Source organism: Electrophorus electricus, chromosome 9 (assembly GCF_041902795.1).
Source record: "Electrophorus electricus isolate QZ-2024a chromosome 9, ASM4190279v1, whole genome shotgun sequence".
NCBI classification, from domain to species: Eukaryota; Metazoa; Chordata; class Actinopteri; order Gymnotiformes; family Gymnotidae; genus Electrophorus; species Electrophorus electricus.
In genome coordinates, this window is record NC_137505.1 from 7,340,342 (window position 1) to 7,357,500 (window position 17,159).

The 17,159-nt window shown below is 47.1% G+C and overlaps 2 protein-coding genes across 5 annotated transcripts in view; both read left to right on the forward strand.

Moving 5' to 3' along the window:
• Positions 1 to 11,884, forward strand: part of pdia5 (protein disulfide isomerase family A, member 5) — a 33,496-nt gene extending 21,612 nt beyond the window's left edge. For 2 of the 4 annotated variants that reach the window (XM_081720673.1, XM_081720672.1), the window contains 5 exons: positions 1,239 to 1,309; positions 2,842 to 3,005; positions 4,081 to 4,211; positions 9,305 to 9,439; positions 9,586 to 11,884. In XM_081720673.1, coding sequence (XP_081576799.1) covers positions 1,239 to 1,309; positions 2,842 to 3,005; positions 4,081 to 4,211; positions 9,305 to 9,439; positions 9,586 to 9,767 — 683 coding nt within the window. In that variant the 3' untranslated portion in view covers positions 9,768 to 11,884. Of the gene's footprint in view, positions 1 to 1,238; positions 1,310 to 2,841; positions 3,006 to 4,080; positions 4,212 to 6,224; positions 6,296 to 9,304; positions 9,440 to 9,585 lie in introns of all 4 variants that reach the window. The other 2 variants (XM_027024407.3, XM_081720674.1) reach the window with 2 other exon arrangements.
• Positions 11,885 to 14,867: 2,983 nt separating this feature from the next.
• sec22a (SEC22 homolog A, vesicle trafficking protein) overlaps positions 14,868 to 17,159 on the forward strand; it is a 9,028-nt gene continuing 6,736 nt past the window's right edge. Inside the window, exons 1-2 of the mRNA XM_035523074.2 lie at positions 14,868 to 15,047; positions 16,716 to 16,911. Of these exons, the coding sequence (XP_035378967.1) occupies positions 16,730 to 16,911 (182 nt within the window). The 5' untranslated portion in view covers positions 14,868 to 15,047; positions 16,716 to 16,729. The remainder of the gene's footprint in view (positions 15,048 to 16,715; positions 16,912 to 17,159) is intronic.

Below are 17,159 nucleotides of genomic sequence, written 5' to 3' on the forward strand. Positions count from 1 at the left end.
CGTCCAGCGCGGTGTTTCGATGACTGACTTACGAGAGCTTCAGAGATCGTGCATAGTAAACGACCCTAATGTACTTTCATTTCAGTTGCAAGCACTCAGAACTTGCGTTTATTTACTACTAGAGCGTGTGCTTCCCACTCGCACCATCTCAGCAGAAATCCCAGCAGTTTGTTAATCAAAAGTGTGGGGGGTGGTTTTGCCTTGTGTTCAGCATAATGTAAACCATAAAGCTGTGTATCTCAGCCAAGCCCTCAGGGCCAGTCAGCCGGTCCACGGTTTTTGATGGAACCCAGTTCCCAGTGCAGTGGAGAGAATCCAGTTTTCCTAATAGCTTGTTTCGGGGACAGAGCCAGAACCGTCGGAAGGAGGTGGACAATTAATTAATTTAGTTCATTGTCTCCAAAGACGGTAAATCGCTTTTTAATCAATATCCAAATACTGGCATCGGTAATCCTGATATTGTAGAAGGCTGTAACATGCAAATGAAGTCAAACACAAAAGCATTTCTCCTTGTGGGCTCAGCACCTGAGCAGGGTCAGGCACTCTCTGGGCATTTCAAAGGGCCCCCATCAGAGAAATCTGAATTTGCTTTCCTTTAATTAAATAAAGAATTCTGAATAATATGTAAGTAAAGTTTCAAAATGCACCGTTCCCTGCCCCAGTTCACAAAGTCCATATAGAGAATCTAAGCTGCAAACACACGCCCCTTTAAGTCACTGTTTCTCTGATGTCACAAGGACAGACTCATTTACATATCTCCTGGAGCAGTTTAGCCCTGCCCACTTGCATTACACTTCTCAGGTGCGATTCGGATCTGAATAAGGTACACTACAGGGCGGCCGGTCAGAACATAGCCTGTTTATCTGTCTTAGAGGCACGGTACCAGACCCAGCCTGTTTTAGTTCTGAGGGATAGAGAGGAAAATGGTTGAACAAAACTCTTTTTGAAACACAAAACATGTGAACGTCAAGGAGAAAAAGGAAAGATATGGGCCCTTTAATGACTTCCAGGTGCCAACAAATCACATCAAGGGACGTCCACTTTGTTTTGAATATATTGCAAAGCATATGGCAACAATAAATAAAGATATAGTCACAGTATAAGGTTTTTCTCCAAACACAAACTTCCATATCCACATCCCTGCCCCGGAGGACTTAGTTTCTTTGGTCCACAAATATCCCCTCGTTTAGTTTTGCTTTGTTCTCTCTTTTTGCACGCTGTGTGCGTTTCCCCTGCAGGGTGCGGCCACTGCAAGCGGTTGAAGCCCGAGTACGATGCGGCCGCGGAGGTCGCCAACGTTGAGCCGAATGTGAGTGAAGGCTGGTGGCAGGCTGGTGGAGCACACCCTGCCTCGCTGCCATGGGGGGGTGCGCTTGATAAAACCGTTCCGAGTGCAGGTTTGTCGCTCTGAGGTATGAGCCCTTATGACAAATTTTCAAAATAGCCGTCTGTTGGCAAAATTCAGACGAGTTCATTTTAATCGGTCGTCACCCAGAACAGTGCGGTCAGTCTTGAAATGGCTCATTTTTACAGCGATACCTCTTTCAACTCTCCACTTTTCTGCTCACGTCTATGGCCTGGGTTTTGGGGTTTTTTTGTTGGGGTTTTTTTGGGGGTTTTTTGAAAACCCTAAAGCATTACCTCACGCGAGCGCGGTCCTCGAGCAGCCTCCTCTGAACGCGCCGGACGCGTCCAGCGTTCCTCCCACGAGCCGCGCATCCGGCCAGCTGGTCACGTGAGCAGGATGACCGAATCCGTCCCCGTGGACCTTCAGCCGCGTGCCGGGGCCCGCGCATTACCTAACGCGCCACATGCGCAAAGCGCTTACGCCCTTCGCTCCCCGGAGAGAGATGAGCTCACTTTTCATTCTCGCTCGCGGCCTTGCGTTCATCGGGGCAAAAAAATAATAATACAAAAAAATAAAACACGAATAGTCCGTGCGTGCAGTAGTGACGTTTTGTGATTGCCGTGTTTTCGGTGTGAAACGCTCTTTGCGTGTGCGTTCTGTACCTGCCTAAAGATGAGATTTGAGAGATCTGATCTCACGACTGCGTCCTCCGTTTGCCACCCCGGCCACGAGACCCATGCCTCGCCGCCGGAAAGCTTGCAGTTTGTTTTGGCGAAGTACGAACAAGGTTTCGATGAGCGCAAGGGTTTAAATCTACCTCGCGGCAGCTCACCTGGCTGCCGCCCCGGGGGCCCGTTGTCTCTCAGTGTCTGCTACGTCGCTGCTGCATCTGTTGTGGTGCATCGCGGCGTTGTTCGCCGTCCGCAGTTAACATGCAAACGCACCACCTCCCGATGCGCCAGCCGTCACGCCGTGTGGCGTCGGGTGTCAGCAGCTCGTCTCCTGCTGAACGCGGAGCCTCAAATTAGGCGGCGCGGCACAACGTGATCGATGTCGCTTTGTTCTCAAATTAGCACAAATCTGCAATTCAGATTAATTTGATCAGTGAAAGCGTTCTAAACCGATAGCGAGGCGCAGAACGGATGAAAGTTCGTCGATTTGTGCCTAAAGAAGTGATTTGTTACCTAAAGCAAAATGAGCCTTGAAATGAGGTTTCCTCAGTAGTACATTGTTATGGAACAAAGCCATTCACATTCCTTCTGTGAAAGAGGCTGATTTATTTTAAAATAACTACATTTTTAAGGACTTTTGCCTGCTAAGTCATATGTTTTTTTGGGGGGGGGGCTTGCTTATACTATTTATACTATTTCAAATTTTAACGGATAAGCTACTTCCAAATATAATGCGTGTTGTTGCATGTTCTTGTCTGTGTGCGTGTGCGTGTGCGTGTGTGTGTGTGTGTGTGCATGTCCCTGTCTCGTGTGTGTGGTCAGAGTCCAGGTGTGTTGGCAGCAGTGGACGCCACTGTCCACAAGTCAGTGGCCGAGCGATTCCAGGTCACCAGCTTCCCCACGGTGAAGTACTTTGAGAGAGGCGAAGAGAAGTACACACTGCAGCAGCTCCGGACCAAAGACAAGATCCTGGAGTGGCTGAAGAAGTGAGCTCTCCCTCCCTCCTAGCTAACGGCTAACGGCACGTACCATAACAAAGACGGGAGTCAACATCTGGCATGTTTCCGCGGTAGCGTTTAGTGTTTATATTCACAGTTTGCCTCACGGGGCTTCCTTCTTCTGTGTAGCCACACGCGGCGCTGCTAAAAGCCGCCGCTCGTGCGGAGACGTGCGTACGCAGAAATGAACACGACCAGCTATTCGGCGTCAGCCGTGTTTGGCTTCCTCTTCCTCTGGCTGTAAAATTGCTCCACAGCGTCCGCGAGACGAGGAACAGAGGGAGACGCCGTTGGCGCGCTTCTCTGGCGCTCTGGGTTTGCGCCAGTGTCTGGAAATGTTCAGGTCAGGTGATGCAGAGCTGAAGCACAAAACTCCTCGGCCATTGTTCCCCTTCTAGAAATTTCTGGGCCGGTTCGTCATAAACACCGCAAAGATGTCACCGCGTTCGTCAGTGCTGAGTGCCAAAATGCCAGCAGGAAAACTGTAAACCGACGAAATCTAGCTGGTCTGATATTCTCGCAGGATGGACCATGAACATGGGGGAGGAGGGGGGGTACCAGCTTGTTCCCGAAATAGAAATTTCGGCTGCCAGGCTGTCGTGGGGGGTGGGGGAGACGATGACTCGGTAGCACTTGGCCTCAATCAACTACTACCGTTCACTGACCTCCAGGGCAGAAATCAGTTCCCCTCGTCTTGCACAGCCCACGATGCTCAGTGCAGCTGAGGGGTACCTGGGCCGAGGCCGAGTTCGAGGCAACGGCACAAACTCCACCTCCAGGTTCTCTTTTGAGGAGACCCTCGGAGAAGTTGACTTCCGTGTTGGAGTTTGCTGTCTGTGTATCTCTGTTGGTCAAGCAAGGTTTCCTGCCATCGCAGCCTTGTTTATGTTCACGTCTGTTTTGTTTACTCCACCTGCGTTTTATTCAGATCATACCGGTTCGGTTCGGCGAGTATCACATTACGTTTCACAGGAAGCACGCGAGAGTGTCAGGGCGCAGCTTTGACCCTCACGAGGTGCGGTTTTCAACACCGTTGGCGGTCTCGTGTCTTGTCTGTGCTCAGCCCGCAAGCCCCACCTCCTCCGGAGCAGTCGTGGGAGGAGAAGCCGTCCAGCGTGAGCCATCTCGGGGCCGAGGACTTCAGGGACACTCTGAAGAAGAAGAAGCACGCCTTGGTCATGTTCTACGCCCCGTGTAAGCCCTCCACGTCTCCACACACTAGCGGGTCCGTGTGCACCAGGAGAATGATGGCTGCAAGCATGTGAGGCTGGACTGCCTAAAATTGCTTTAAACAAACTTGGAACAGTATAATGTAGACTGTGTTCCATATTTTACAGTGCAAGTTTTAGACTTTAAACGCAGACGAACTGTGGAAGCGAGGCACGTTTCCGAGTTGGGCAGTAAGGTTTTGCAGAGGCGCGGAGCCTCACGCATAGCAGTGGTCGTATATTGAGTCCCCCGCGTGCTGCATCCCGATGGCAGGCTTGTTCGGGCCCGTTCAGTGTGGGCCTGCTACGTTAAAAGGCCCGTGGACAGACGCGTCAAAGACGCCACTCCGAAGTCGTCCGCGAGCCTCGCTTTGCTCGAGCACGAATGCCATCTTTTTGTTCCTCATGCCCGACTTCTCTAATGCAGCAGTGTAACATCCGTCTGGCAAGGGCAGATTTTGCCTGTGCAATCAAACAAAAAAAATGAACTAGCAGCCTCTAGTAAACGTCTCGGGCCAAAATGTTTCCTCCTTGAACCGAAACGGCGTTTAGCTTCTAATTATTAGCGGTATTCGCACAAATGTATTTTATCTCCTCTGCGATCATTTAATGCACCAATTAGCGAACCTGCTTAGCATCGCAACAACACACAAACAATGTTCTTAGTTCAGTTAATTTATCCAAAGTATAGTAGAATTGCACATCGCGCCTGTTATTATCATACAATACAGAGCTATTACCCTTTTAAACCTAGCGGAATATTGCAACAGCTTATTTCAATATTGGCTAATTGGTATTTACAGCTCTGTGTGTGGAATGTGGAAGACTAATTGCTGTCATTTAGGTGGTTGGTGGCAGAACTGATCGAGGCTCTTTGAATCATCTCGTCAGCGCTGCTGCGCGCTAATGAGTGAATGTGCTGAACACCAACCTCTGCATGACCTCTGCGTGCACATGAGCAGGCGGTGGCATGACAGCGCGGAAGATGAAGGAGGCTCGTTTTATCGGAGGGTTTTCTTCAAACCCAAGGGTCAGGCCGAATCGTCAAGGAACCGAGGATGCAGGGGGAAAAAGGATCTCATGACTTTGATGGCGAGTGCGTGCCGCGTTTCCGTATCTCGCGCGTGAGACTCGGTGGCAGGGAGGGCGTGGCCGGACATTGGCCCGAGCCCTCGAGTTCCGGCGTAATGTCCGCGTGGGCTCACGGGAGCATGAGCCACTTTACGCGCCATTTATTTCTAATGACTGAAAGGATCTGCGGCGGTCACACAGACGGGCCTTTGTCCGATCGCCATTACCTTCGCTCCATGCTCCATTACAAGTCCTGCGCCCCGTTGTTCCGATGACTTTAATTTGAAAATGTAGATTACAGTGGTTGCTAACATCAAACAAGGCGTGGAAGGACAATGGAGCCCTAATAAGCGTGTTTTATCCTGATGCCATTTGCTTGCCCAGTTGATGGGCTGTGTCACTTGAAAGTGAAGGTTTTATTTGTGCACATTAGCTCAGGTATAAAGGCGTGTTAGAATGGTTCTGGATCGGCAGGTCCAAATAGCCAGGCCTCTTTGAGAGGGACACATTGTAGTTGGACCATGTCCGACAGCTGGAGCTGGGACTCTTGGGGACCCAGCTGTTCACCTGGCATGAAGGATCCACATGCCACAAACACATAAATCTGTCCGGAAAGCAGCAGAGAGGTTTCGTGCAGAGGGCAATAATGGGATTTATGACTCGCTGTAAAAATGGAGTGAGCCATCCCTAATGCCGTATCATTTTTTCATAGACGGGCCGTGACTGCGTGTGGGTGTGTGTGGGTGTGTGAGAGCTGTGTTTGGATAAAGAACGCCCCTCTTCTGTACTTCCTCCCTGCCTGTTCTTTTTCTGTGGGACCAGTCTTTGATATTTATGGCCTTGCGTGTGCAGTAGACCATGCGACAGCTTTGCTTTGAACCTGGCACGATGTGATAGGAAGCGAATGACGCCACGCTCTCCTCCCCAGGGTGCCCGCACTGCAAGAACGCCGTCCCCCACTTCACTGCGGCCGCCGAGCTTTTCAAAGAGGACCGTAAGGTAGGGCCGAGCGCCGCCGGAGCCGTCTCCCCCGACCCAGCCGAGGTCACGACACCCGACCTTCCGGCCTTCTCGCCCTCTGTCTTGACTCATGCCCGATCCCCAGAACTTTCTCAAGGTCTCCGCTCTGAGACGCTTCACCTCTGGCGTCCCCTGCCGTCACATTTCTGGTACATTCCTTCACCCCCTCCCGGCAAAACGCAGTAATGTGGGTGTTCCTGCCTGTGCTAAATGAACAAGCGTCTGCTGAGAGTTTTATTTCTGTTAAAGCTCCGTCAGGTTTTTATTCTTTTTTTAAAACTCTTCTATATCTTTCACACAGTGACATCACACACACCCCCCCCCCCCCCCATTCTGTTTCTGCTACACCTTGACACTTTAAGTGAGGATTTTTCACCCAGACGTTGCTCCGGTACCAGCGAGAACGGTCCGCGTCCAGCTTTAAGTAACCCTCAGAGAGCTTTTCGTCTGTCTTTCCCAGCTGCGGACGCCGTTCACTGGCCTCGTAACCGAGCGGCCGAATCGCCGTTTGCGAGCGGCTCGGACGCGTCACACGTGACTTTAGCCGGCCTTTATCTTCCCATAGCTCTCAGGTTTGGAAGTGCGCACGCTCGTTATTCAAATGGCCGGAATCTGGAAGCTCACCTTGCCAAAGGCTGTGGTGGATCTGGCAGCTTCCGCCTTCATTTCCGGTGAACGCACCGACGGCAGTGAGATGCCGGTTACGCGCCGCGTTCCTCCGAAGGTCCGAGACGTGTATGCTAAAGGCTCCATGTACTGGTGCTGTAATACTAAACAGCAGTTAAGTTTAAATCAATGGTTTTGATTTCTCAGATCCGTTATGCGTCCACTGGCTCAAGCAGGAGGAGCGGGAGGTTAAAGAACCGTATGTCTGCTGATCCTCCTCTTTGGCAGACCCTACCTTGAGTCTGGAGAAATGCCAAGAAGGTTTTCGGGGCTGGATCGGTAAAGGAAGACTCGGGCCTCTGTGACGGAGAGTCCAGAGAGCTCTTAAATTCACAGAGGAATAGCACTTAATTAATTGGCCTTAATTAAATCGCATTAGGCTGAGCCGTGCTTGAGTGGAGCGAGGTCCGTTCCAGCTTTACTTCGCTCCATATGACATTTCCTAGTTGTTTTCTCACAGAATTCAACCTTCATCAAAGTGTTGCCCATTACAGTCTGTGACCGTGCATTGGTATGTGTTGTAAGTGGCCTAGCAGCCTCCAGGGCTCCATTCTCCAGGTTCAGAATCCCGTTCTCCCAGGTTAAGAAAGCCGTTCTCCCGGTTCCCTATGCAGAACCTCTGCACTCACTGATGGTCCCATGGTTAGCGGGGCAATGTTTACAGAGAGCACCATCTTTAAACCTTAAATCGCTGAACGTTGAACGTTGACGATTAAAGTTTTGTCTGAGCCCTGCTTTATTTAATCCTTCATCATCTGATCTGAATATGAGAGAATACCATGTACGTCAGGCTATTTAATCACCTGTGTGAGCCACAATGATTATTGTTTTCCTAAAGGTCAGTAATTAGTACCTGATGTGGATTCCAGAATTATTCCTTATGATTTTTTAACCAGAACCATCTGAGCGTGAGGGGACGGGACGGGTAGCTGAGTTGGCCGCCGTCCTTTTCAAAGCCGGAGTCTTTACACTCCCGTTTCTCCGGGCGGGGCCGAGGAACTCTGATCAACCAATCTGCTCTCCAGATCTCCAGGTCAGATGCTCAGATGTCTCCTGGACGGCCTCGTATTTAGCAAGATCCTGCCCTTGTTGCTCAAGAGCGATATCTCCCATTTTCCTGGCCCTCCTTCAGCTTCTAAGATTTTAAAATCCCACTGCCCTGGATGACCTGTAGCTGCAGAGGACATTGTGTGAACACGTAAGCTTGGGCAGGAGCGCGACATTCCATTTCGGCTGCACGGAGTCAACAGCCCGAGGCCTCAAACGACCTCGGGTGAGGTTCTTAAAGACGGACGGGAAATACGTCGGGACTTTAAAACCCAAAATGCAGAAAGCAGGCTGCTTCTTTCAAAGTACCTTTCTAATTGTAAACATATCAATATCTTTTAGATGTTTTAATTCTCCAAATGAGAACGCGCACATAATTTTTGCCAGATCGATATGCGTCGTTAGGATGGAGCTGCACCGTGACGAGGCCGTCGCTCAGATACGGTCGCCATGGCTATAAAAGTTTAATAGCTCAGCTGCAGGGTTCCTCTTTGTTTTCATTTGTGACTGACTGGCTGCGACCATCAAATGCTGACGAGCACAAAACACTCCACTGTATCGTGAAATAGATTTTCTTTCTAAAGCAGAGGGCATATGGCTGTTATTTGTCAGCTGGTATTTTGACTAATTAGTGCTTCACACTAATTAGTGCTACACAAACTAAACTTGCCTTGCCTAATGGTTAGAAACATACCAGCATGAATCTGGGTTTCATATACTGCGCTTCTGTTTATATGTTTAGTCCGTCTACGCCACGTGCCACAACTAGAAAATGGACGAGCTAAGTTTTGGATGTAAAAAAAAGAAGTAAGCCTTTTTTTCTTTTCTTTACATTTTCACAGAGTGCGTAAATTTAGTTCATTTGGGCTGTTGTTTGTTTTGGGGACGGAGGCTGACACACTTGAGTTTTCGCCACAAATTACATAAATTACAGCATCGTCCGAGCCGCCTCGTGATACCAGCGTCTTTACCGCATGCCTGTGTGTGTTTGTGATTGGTGGATGTGTCGACTCTCTCTGTGGAGACTAAATCATCCCCTGATCCCCAACATCTTATCAGGGGGCTTAGGAGAGTAAACGGTGGAACCGCGAGCCGACAGCACAATGCCTCATCGCGGTGGCTAACACTTTACTGGGCTGCGTAACCTTTTGCAAATAAGGACCTACCCTCCTGTGCTTTAATGCAGAAGCTTGTCTGGCAGCGCTTGGGGGTGGACAGTGAGAAGGGATCTTTTTGTTCACTTTCACGCTTTACTGTCTCCGTGTGGCCTTGCAGATTGCGTACGCCGCTGTGGACTGCACCAAAGGACAGAACCACGAGCTGTGCAAGCAGGAGGGTGTGGAAGGCTACCCAACCTTCAGCTACTACAATTATGGCAAATTCGGCGAGAAATATACCGGCGAGAGAGGGGTGAGTGCCTAGCCCGCATGTCCGACGAGGTGCAAATGTCAATGACGTCAGACACTTGCTGAGCTCTAATTGAATAAAGCGGTTGTAATGTTCAATCTTTTTTTTTTTTTTTATTCATTTCTCTATGCGCACTGTACTATCTGCAGGAGGCTGGCTTCACCGGGTTTATGAGGACCCTAAGAGGACGGGACCAAGACAAGGCGGGAAAGCGAAAGGAGGAGCTCTAATTGTGGGCGTGGCCTCTAAACATGGGAGGAGCCTGTCGTTGCACTGTGACCTGGACAGGGACCTCCTAGCACTGATGGCACACTCGAACACCTCAGATTAAAGGAGGCTCTTTGTTTAAATTTTTTTTTTTAAATCCCGCCGTGCCCTTACATTTGTAATACCAATGTACAACCATGAGACCACTTCAGATTTTGCTTTGTTTTCTTCATAGACGCTCCGTGAGAAGGACGATTGCTCCCAGATACTGTGAATGCAGTTAATGAAACTACGTTTTAAATCTATGCAATACTGAACCCTCATCCCTGGATCGTCACGATGAGTGGTTTCTGTGTGGAGGGGGGGACTCTTCAGCTCCTGCTGTATAAACCAATCTTCTCTCCTACCCTTGCTATCCGATCTCCACGTTTGCCAAAACCACGTCTCATGAAGAGGAGCCGTCCATGTACAATCACATCTTCAGATATTTTTTTACAAAAAATAAAAATATAAATTTATCTTGGTCTTCAGAAAGACAACAGAAGATAAGGGGCATGTAGCTGAAATATGTGGCCTTATATGAGTGAATAAATGGAATTGCAGTGGTGCTGCGCACCTGAGACTATCAGCGAATTGCTGGAACCAAAATACAGCAGCTTCTGAGTTGTGTTTTGAGGTTGTCGGATTCTGTATACCTGGTCTTGATGTGTTTTGTTGTCAGCTGTGAACGAATAAAATACTAAACAAAATGGAAAATGCCAAAAAGTAGAGTTTAGCGGTTAACACCACTTTGGGTTCCAAAAACTACTCCAGTTGATGCATTTGTTAATGCTGACCACATCGCATATTTCACCTCCTCCATGCATGTCTGCTAGCGAAACGCTGAGGGCTCTACAGCAAAAATTAAAACAAAAAGCAAAAGTTAAACCCAACAGTGCTGACCCAACAGGAATCTTAGTCCAGCTGAACTCTCACGTGTACCGCACACTAAGTAGAAATTGACATTTCATGATCGAGATTGAAGGACTCAAGCTAAAGAATCCCGAATGCTTGTTGTATTGTTTTGTTTATTGTCCCTTCTCAGTCGAGAACAACAATTTATAGAACAATCCAGTTGCATAGGAATTGGGACTATTCGAGGCATTATTAACAATAAGAACCATAATCATCTTCTTCGTTCTCCCATTCTCGTTAGATTAAGTGTGCTAATATTTTCCTTTTCACCTGTAATGAAGTTCCAGCTCACGCAGACGGTCTAGAGCAGGACCCCTGTGGTCTTCGAAACCTTACAAAGCTCTAAACGCCACCATCAACCTTCACATCTTCTCGCCTTTGCCATTACCATGTATTATTCATTCTGTACTGTACCTTTTAATCGGAGAGTCTGCTGTTAACGAGGAGAGAGAGGAGAAAATGTCTAGTCATCAGAGCAGCCGGCGTAATGTGGTCCTGGAGGTTCCAGAGGCAGTCGATCAGACCCGACCCGAGCGCTCCTACCGATACTGGAACCGTCACCATTATCTTCACTACTGTAGTAAAAACTCCCAGCTCAAGGCGCTAATACATATTTAATAGGCTTATGTGTAGCTGAACTCGTTTGATTATTCAACACTTTGATTCTGTTCATTATGAATAAAGTACTCAGGGCTAGCGGAGCACGTGTTTGGTATTGGCATATCAGCTTTGTATCCGGCATCACAGAATTCGGAACTGTTTACATTTGTCTTTGGGAGCAGGCACAAAGAAGCAGTAATAGGAATTCAGCAAGGAAAGCTGAAGGTGTCTGCACATGGTGATTTCAGGATCGGAACGGTGTGATCACACGTGCAAATTTCTTTTTGGTCAGTTATCAGTCAGCCAGTCGTTTCAGCTGTCATTAGGAACGGATAAAGACCTCATCTGAATTTCTCTTAGTCTCATCATGCTCTACGTGACGCCACTGAAAATGTGTTATACCTGAATATCAAGGAAATGTTAGAATGTTCTAATCTCTACAAAATATGTGTCCAGTGTAATGTAATAATTTCGTGGTCCAGGGGTCTTTGTACCAAAGTAGTGTTCTGCTCTGAGAGAAATCCTGCTTTGTCTTAATCCCAAAGGTTTCTATATTATGGGGAACTATCACATTGATGCCAAGAAGTCACTTTCGCCTTTATTGATTTATATATCCAGATGTGTGTACAGTCTTTTCCCCCGTGAATGTGCATACTGCAAAATAAAAAAGGCATACATTTCCCAGAATGCTTTCTTTTAGCAGTTTAATCTGAATAGACTGAATATACTGATTTTTTTTTTCCTGTTGTCAGTTTTGTTAAATACATTTTTAATCACCTTAAGTAGAAGGCATCAGTATAGCAATGAAAAAGTCAATGTTTCATATTCTCATTGCAGTCCAAGAAGAAGGAATTTAATTTTGAAGTTACTTGATTTGATTTTGAAGTGATTTCTTGCAGCTAGCTTCTTGCTGACCAACTTCAGTAAGGTATAATAGTTGTACTTCCTTAAGATGCCGATATACGTTTGATAATAGTCCCCCAATGAGCTCCAGCTTCTGTGCTGTTATTCAATAGATTGTTTGCTTTGTCTGCGTAAGAAATTCCCGCTGTCTAGATCTCCATAGCGTTAACTAAACCAACTCATGATGATGATGCAAATAATTTGCACTTTCTACAGTTAAACAATACCCCCACGGTTAAGACGCATAGATTATGGCGCAGAGGTGCTCTGTTGGATTCAGGATTCATTGGATTCTGAGTGGAGCACTGGAGTACATCGAACTCACTGTCAGGGTGATGTAACCCGTTTGAGATGACTTGTGCTTCGTGACGTGGTGCTTTATCATGCTGGGAGTAGCCATATATTTACACAATGTACTTTCCAAGTACAAGAATCGAGATTTGACCGGCTGTCCAAATTCATCTGTACTTTATCTCATCATGTTCGTCCTGCTGGTGCAGATACGACTTTGGGACCTAACAGACGTAAGAGGCTACAGGAGAACTAGTCTGTGCACCTTGATGTCAGGAGTAATGTCACTTTCTCTTGCTTCGTTTCTGAAATTGTCTTTAGCTCAGTTAGTTATTAGCACCAAAACTCATGTTGGACTCTAAGGTCTGAAAGATGCATAAATCAGCTTGGTGGATGTGAAGCGCAAGTCATTTTTGACCCATTGTGCTGCCGCCATGGAGAAAGACCTACCGGTGGCATGCGTGCAGCGTCTCGGGGCCGGCGAGTGGTTGATTAATGCCTCGGACAGTGAGTCTTAGCATCTACTCCATCAAAATTACATGGAGGAGGACACCGCAGGAACTGGCCGTTCTCGCTCAGCTGGACACACCATCCTGCGCAGAAACCGTATGTGCAAAAGCTGCAGGGGCAGGAAAAAAGAGAACTGACAAAGCATTGTGGGATGCCTGGAACAGAATTAGGCCCCGTTAAGAACCAGGATTTTCCATTCCAGCAAGCCTAATTGGGTCGTGTCCTCAGACATTTGTGCCTGGAAAGCAGGTCCTATCTCCACGACCTCAAACTCCTGTGATGGATTCTCAGAATCTAGCAGTCTGGGTAATTACATAACCACACAAGACGCCACAAGAATGGATGCAGACTGCTGTCTTCAACTGCCACCTATGGGAACAAACTTTTTTTGTTCATTTGCACACGTGTGTGTGTGAGAGAGAGAGTGTCTTCTGTCTACAAATAGCAAAATTGTTGTTATATAAATGCTTGAAGCTAGTTGAATCCAGTTGATGGTTTGCCTATTTTTGAATATTCTCTCAGTGTCAGGTTTATAGAATTATTGTGTATTTTTAACTTGTTGGAAACAATGCCATGACAACCAGAGCTTTTTCAAACTAAATCATGACTACGGGTGGACCCTTTTAAGAATGTTGTTTTCTGTCCATGACATCAAAATGACTTGTTTGAATGAATATTCCATAAACAAAGATGCTGAGAGAACCGGTTAAGAATAAGTGACTCAGACATGAACACACCCTCATTGTCTTTCAGCAAAACTGATTTTCTTACGCTAAAAGTAACAGTCAAAATGGTGTGCTCGTCTAGCAACTGTAATTGCATGCAGGGCAAGCTATCAAACATCCTGTAGCAAACCCTCTCGATTCAGAAACCACAACATCACAAGCTCTGCACAGGGTTCATCCGTGTTTCACTGAATTAAGGCCATGGCACCTCTAGAAGGCTCAACAGTGAGGCCAGATATCATAGCCCCCCCCAACCCGCCCCAAGATCACTTACACCTCAATAAACATAAACCCACGCTGGCCTCCATGGCGACAGGCTGTCCCCAGCCCCACTGACAACATTAACACATGCTCAGTATTGCCCAGGTTGTCTTGTGTTCTTTGCTGTACTACACAGCTGGATTTCACATGTTTCTTCTCCAACCGTTTAAACTAGAAAACGAGTCTTATGGATTTAACAAAATGTTGTGATAAAAAGGTCTTACTTTATTCTTCTCATTGGGTTGGCCTTATTTGAAATTCATCTAGAGTCCCGTGTTACTGAAAATCTATATCAAAATTTAAATCATGGATAATAGCCAGCATGGGTCAGATGCCCACATCTTGCTTTGGAGCTGACAAAGGTATTTCACATCTGAGCCTTTCGCCTTCATTTACATCATTCTACGGGTCTTGCAGTTTTATTTTAGACGACACCTTCATGTTTTGATTCTGTGTCTGTGCTAAACATGATCATTCAGTGAAATGTTTGTCAGAGTGACGCTAAAACCACAGATGAACTTGTCCCCTCTCGGTCTCCAACCTCGTGAAAGACGTAGAACCCCCTGAGACTGCAAAGAACATATCTGATCATGTATATGTGTGTGTATATATATATACACACATACACACACACATATATACATACACACACACTTTATGGGGCCCAAAGATTTTGCATTCAGTGCATCATCAAGAGAAGTAGCCATCTGACACAGCGGTGTGTTGTGTTTGGCTGTGACTAGATCAGAAAATCCGGTTGCAATTTTATTTAATCTCATTATGAATCATTTAGAATATCCAACAAATGCTGTTAAACTAGTAAATAACATCTTCTCTCTTTTGAACATCACCTCCGGAGATTCTTACACTTATGCACTCGCCTTTTCATTCATTCATTCATTCATTCATTCATTCATTCATTCACCAGGCCGCGCGGCTCGTCGACTCTGTCGCGTGCGTTCCACTCCTACCCACAATGCCTTTCGCACAGCCACGCCAGCACTTCCGCGGGCCTGTGGTGGTTGTTTTGTAGCCAGCTAGCCTAGCAGAGCACACCCTTAAATGAGCGAGAAACACGCAGGGGAGATGGGAATGTCGTCCTTCGGACAACTGCGAGCACAGAACTGAGTTACATCCGTGCGAGACATGCCTCTTAAAAGGTGGGCGTCTTTCCTTTTTGAGTAGTTATGCGGACTGTTCTTTCCAGGCCTCACTTCTTCCTAACGAGTTCTTAGCCAGCCTAGCAACGAGAGTCCTGGTCGCCTCCCGCAGTGCGTGTAAGGTAGCTGGCCAGCTAGGTCATGGCCTTATAAAGCCTAACGAGCTGAGCTGCGTACGGTTTCTTCGATTCACAACGAGTATTTTTATCTAACAGCTCGCAGTGACCGGCTAGGCGAGGCTAGGCTAGCTTAGCTTAGCTAACGTTGTGCCACAGACTCAGCAACACCGTCACCCGGTTCGCTGTGTAGAAAAAATGAGCTCCGTATGTAAAAAGGGCCGTTTAGTAAAGCTTTGGAGTCTAACTAGCAGGCGAGGCTTGTTTGGGTGGCTGGATAACTAGCTAAACGTCGGGTTGCAGAAGCCCTGTTTGGATAAGGAGAGCTTGGTCGTGCTGTTGCTGGATTTCACCTGTTTGTCGTGAATTGAATGACGACCCCCCCCCCCCCCCCCGAGGTCAATGTGGTTTTTAACGTTGCGCTGTTTTTCTGGACTTCACCTCTTCGTCGTGCCCTCCTGAGGTAAAAGTCGTTTTAACGCAGCTAGCCAGGTTCGCTAACAGTCACGTAGTTAAGAGCGAGGCAACCGTCGGTGCTGTCCAGGGTGCTGACTTGGTTTTCCTCGGATTAGTCCTGCCACGATTAGCGTTGGCATTATTGCTCTTAATTACCTTAAGCCAAATTCGATATATGGCGCAGATTACATTTGTAATTTTAGCGTCCTTTTCGCTAGAACAGTAAAAGATTGATGCTGTGGCAGTTCTAAAAATGCCCTTCCTCTCAAATACTGCAGATTGCGGATCGATGGTTTTAACCTCTCTGGCAGTTGTGCTTTTGTTGATGGGTTCTTCTAGTAGCTGTGCTGTTGGGTAACTGCGTCTCTCCTAAGATCTCCTATATATGATTTGTGTTGACTATTGCTTTTTTGATTGATTATCAGATTGAAATAAAATTAATTTAGTGATACTAAATCATTGGGAAACACAGAAAGGGTTAAACGGAAGATTGGCCAGATGTGTGCCAAAAAGTGTTAAATACTTCAGAGAAGAATTAAAGCTAAAGAAACTATGAGACAAAGCACAGCCATGAACACTTACCATATAATCAGATTGCAGTGAAAAAAAGCTCTTTTCCTCAGGTACACATTAAGTACATTTACCTTGCAGCATGTAGAGCCTACAGGTCAGAGGTGGCAGAGAAAATTGTCGGGTTCTTGTACTTGGGTGTGGATTCACATGCTCTCAAGCTTTAGGTCTCTCATATCTTATTGTACTAGGGGAGAGTAGGACAGTGAGTCACTTCACAATCTGAGATTGCAAGTTATTGTTTTAGAAACGTTGTTACCATGGAAGTGCAGGTGCTTCAGTTTAACATGAAACGGAATCTGTCTGAAGCAATCTCAAAATGATAACGCGCTCTGCGGGTGGCATCTAGGCTGTTCTCTTAGAGCGTTTACTTCTGCCTGTCTCCACTTGCCGCCTCTCTCAACAAAACCGGAGAGCTGTTGACCAGTTTTCCAGTCTCTCGTGATTCCCACTGCTGCTTGTGGCTGTGCTGGAGGTGAACGCTGTAGCGGTGACCTAATCTGTGTGTGCCCCCATGCCCCCCCAGGTTAGCGCTGTAAGATGTCTATGGTCCTGTTTGCCTCGGTGGTGCGGGTGAGGGATGGCCTGCCTCTCTCTGCCTCCACTGACTACGAGCAGAACCAAGGACTGCAGGAGACCAAGAAACACCTGAAGAGCCTGTCCAAAAAACTCGGCCAGGTCCCCGACCGTTGTTCTCTCAAGGCCGGCCAGTACAATGTCAAGTAAGTGGTAATTAGAGTCGCTATTTCCGTACATCCCAGCACACCTTTCTAGGTGTCTTTCATCTCTGTGACATTCTGTAAAAAGGATGGATGTAGGAAACTTCACAAAGTCCAATAAATACTTTTTATGCCACTTCGCTAAAGAAATGGCATGCTAAAGAAATGGCAACTATATAGTAAACTTTAGATTTGGTAATAATAATATGCTTGGAAAGACATGCTAGAAAAGTACTTCTGATTATATTGAC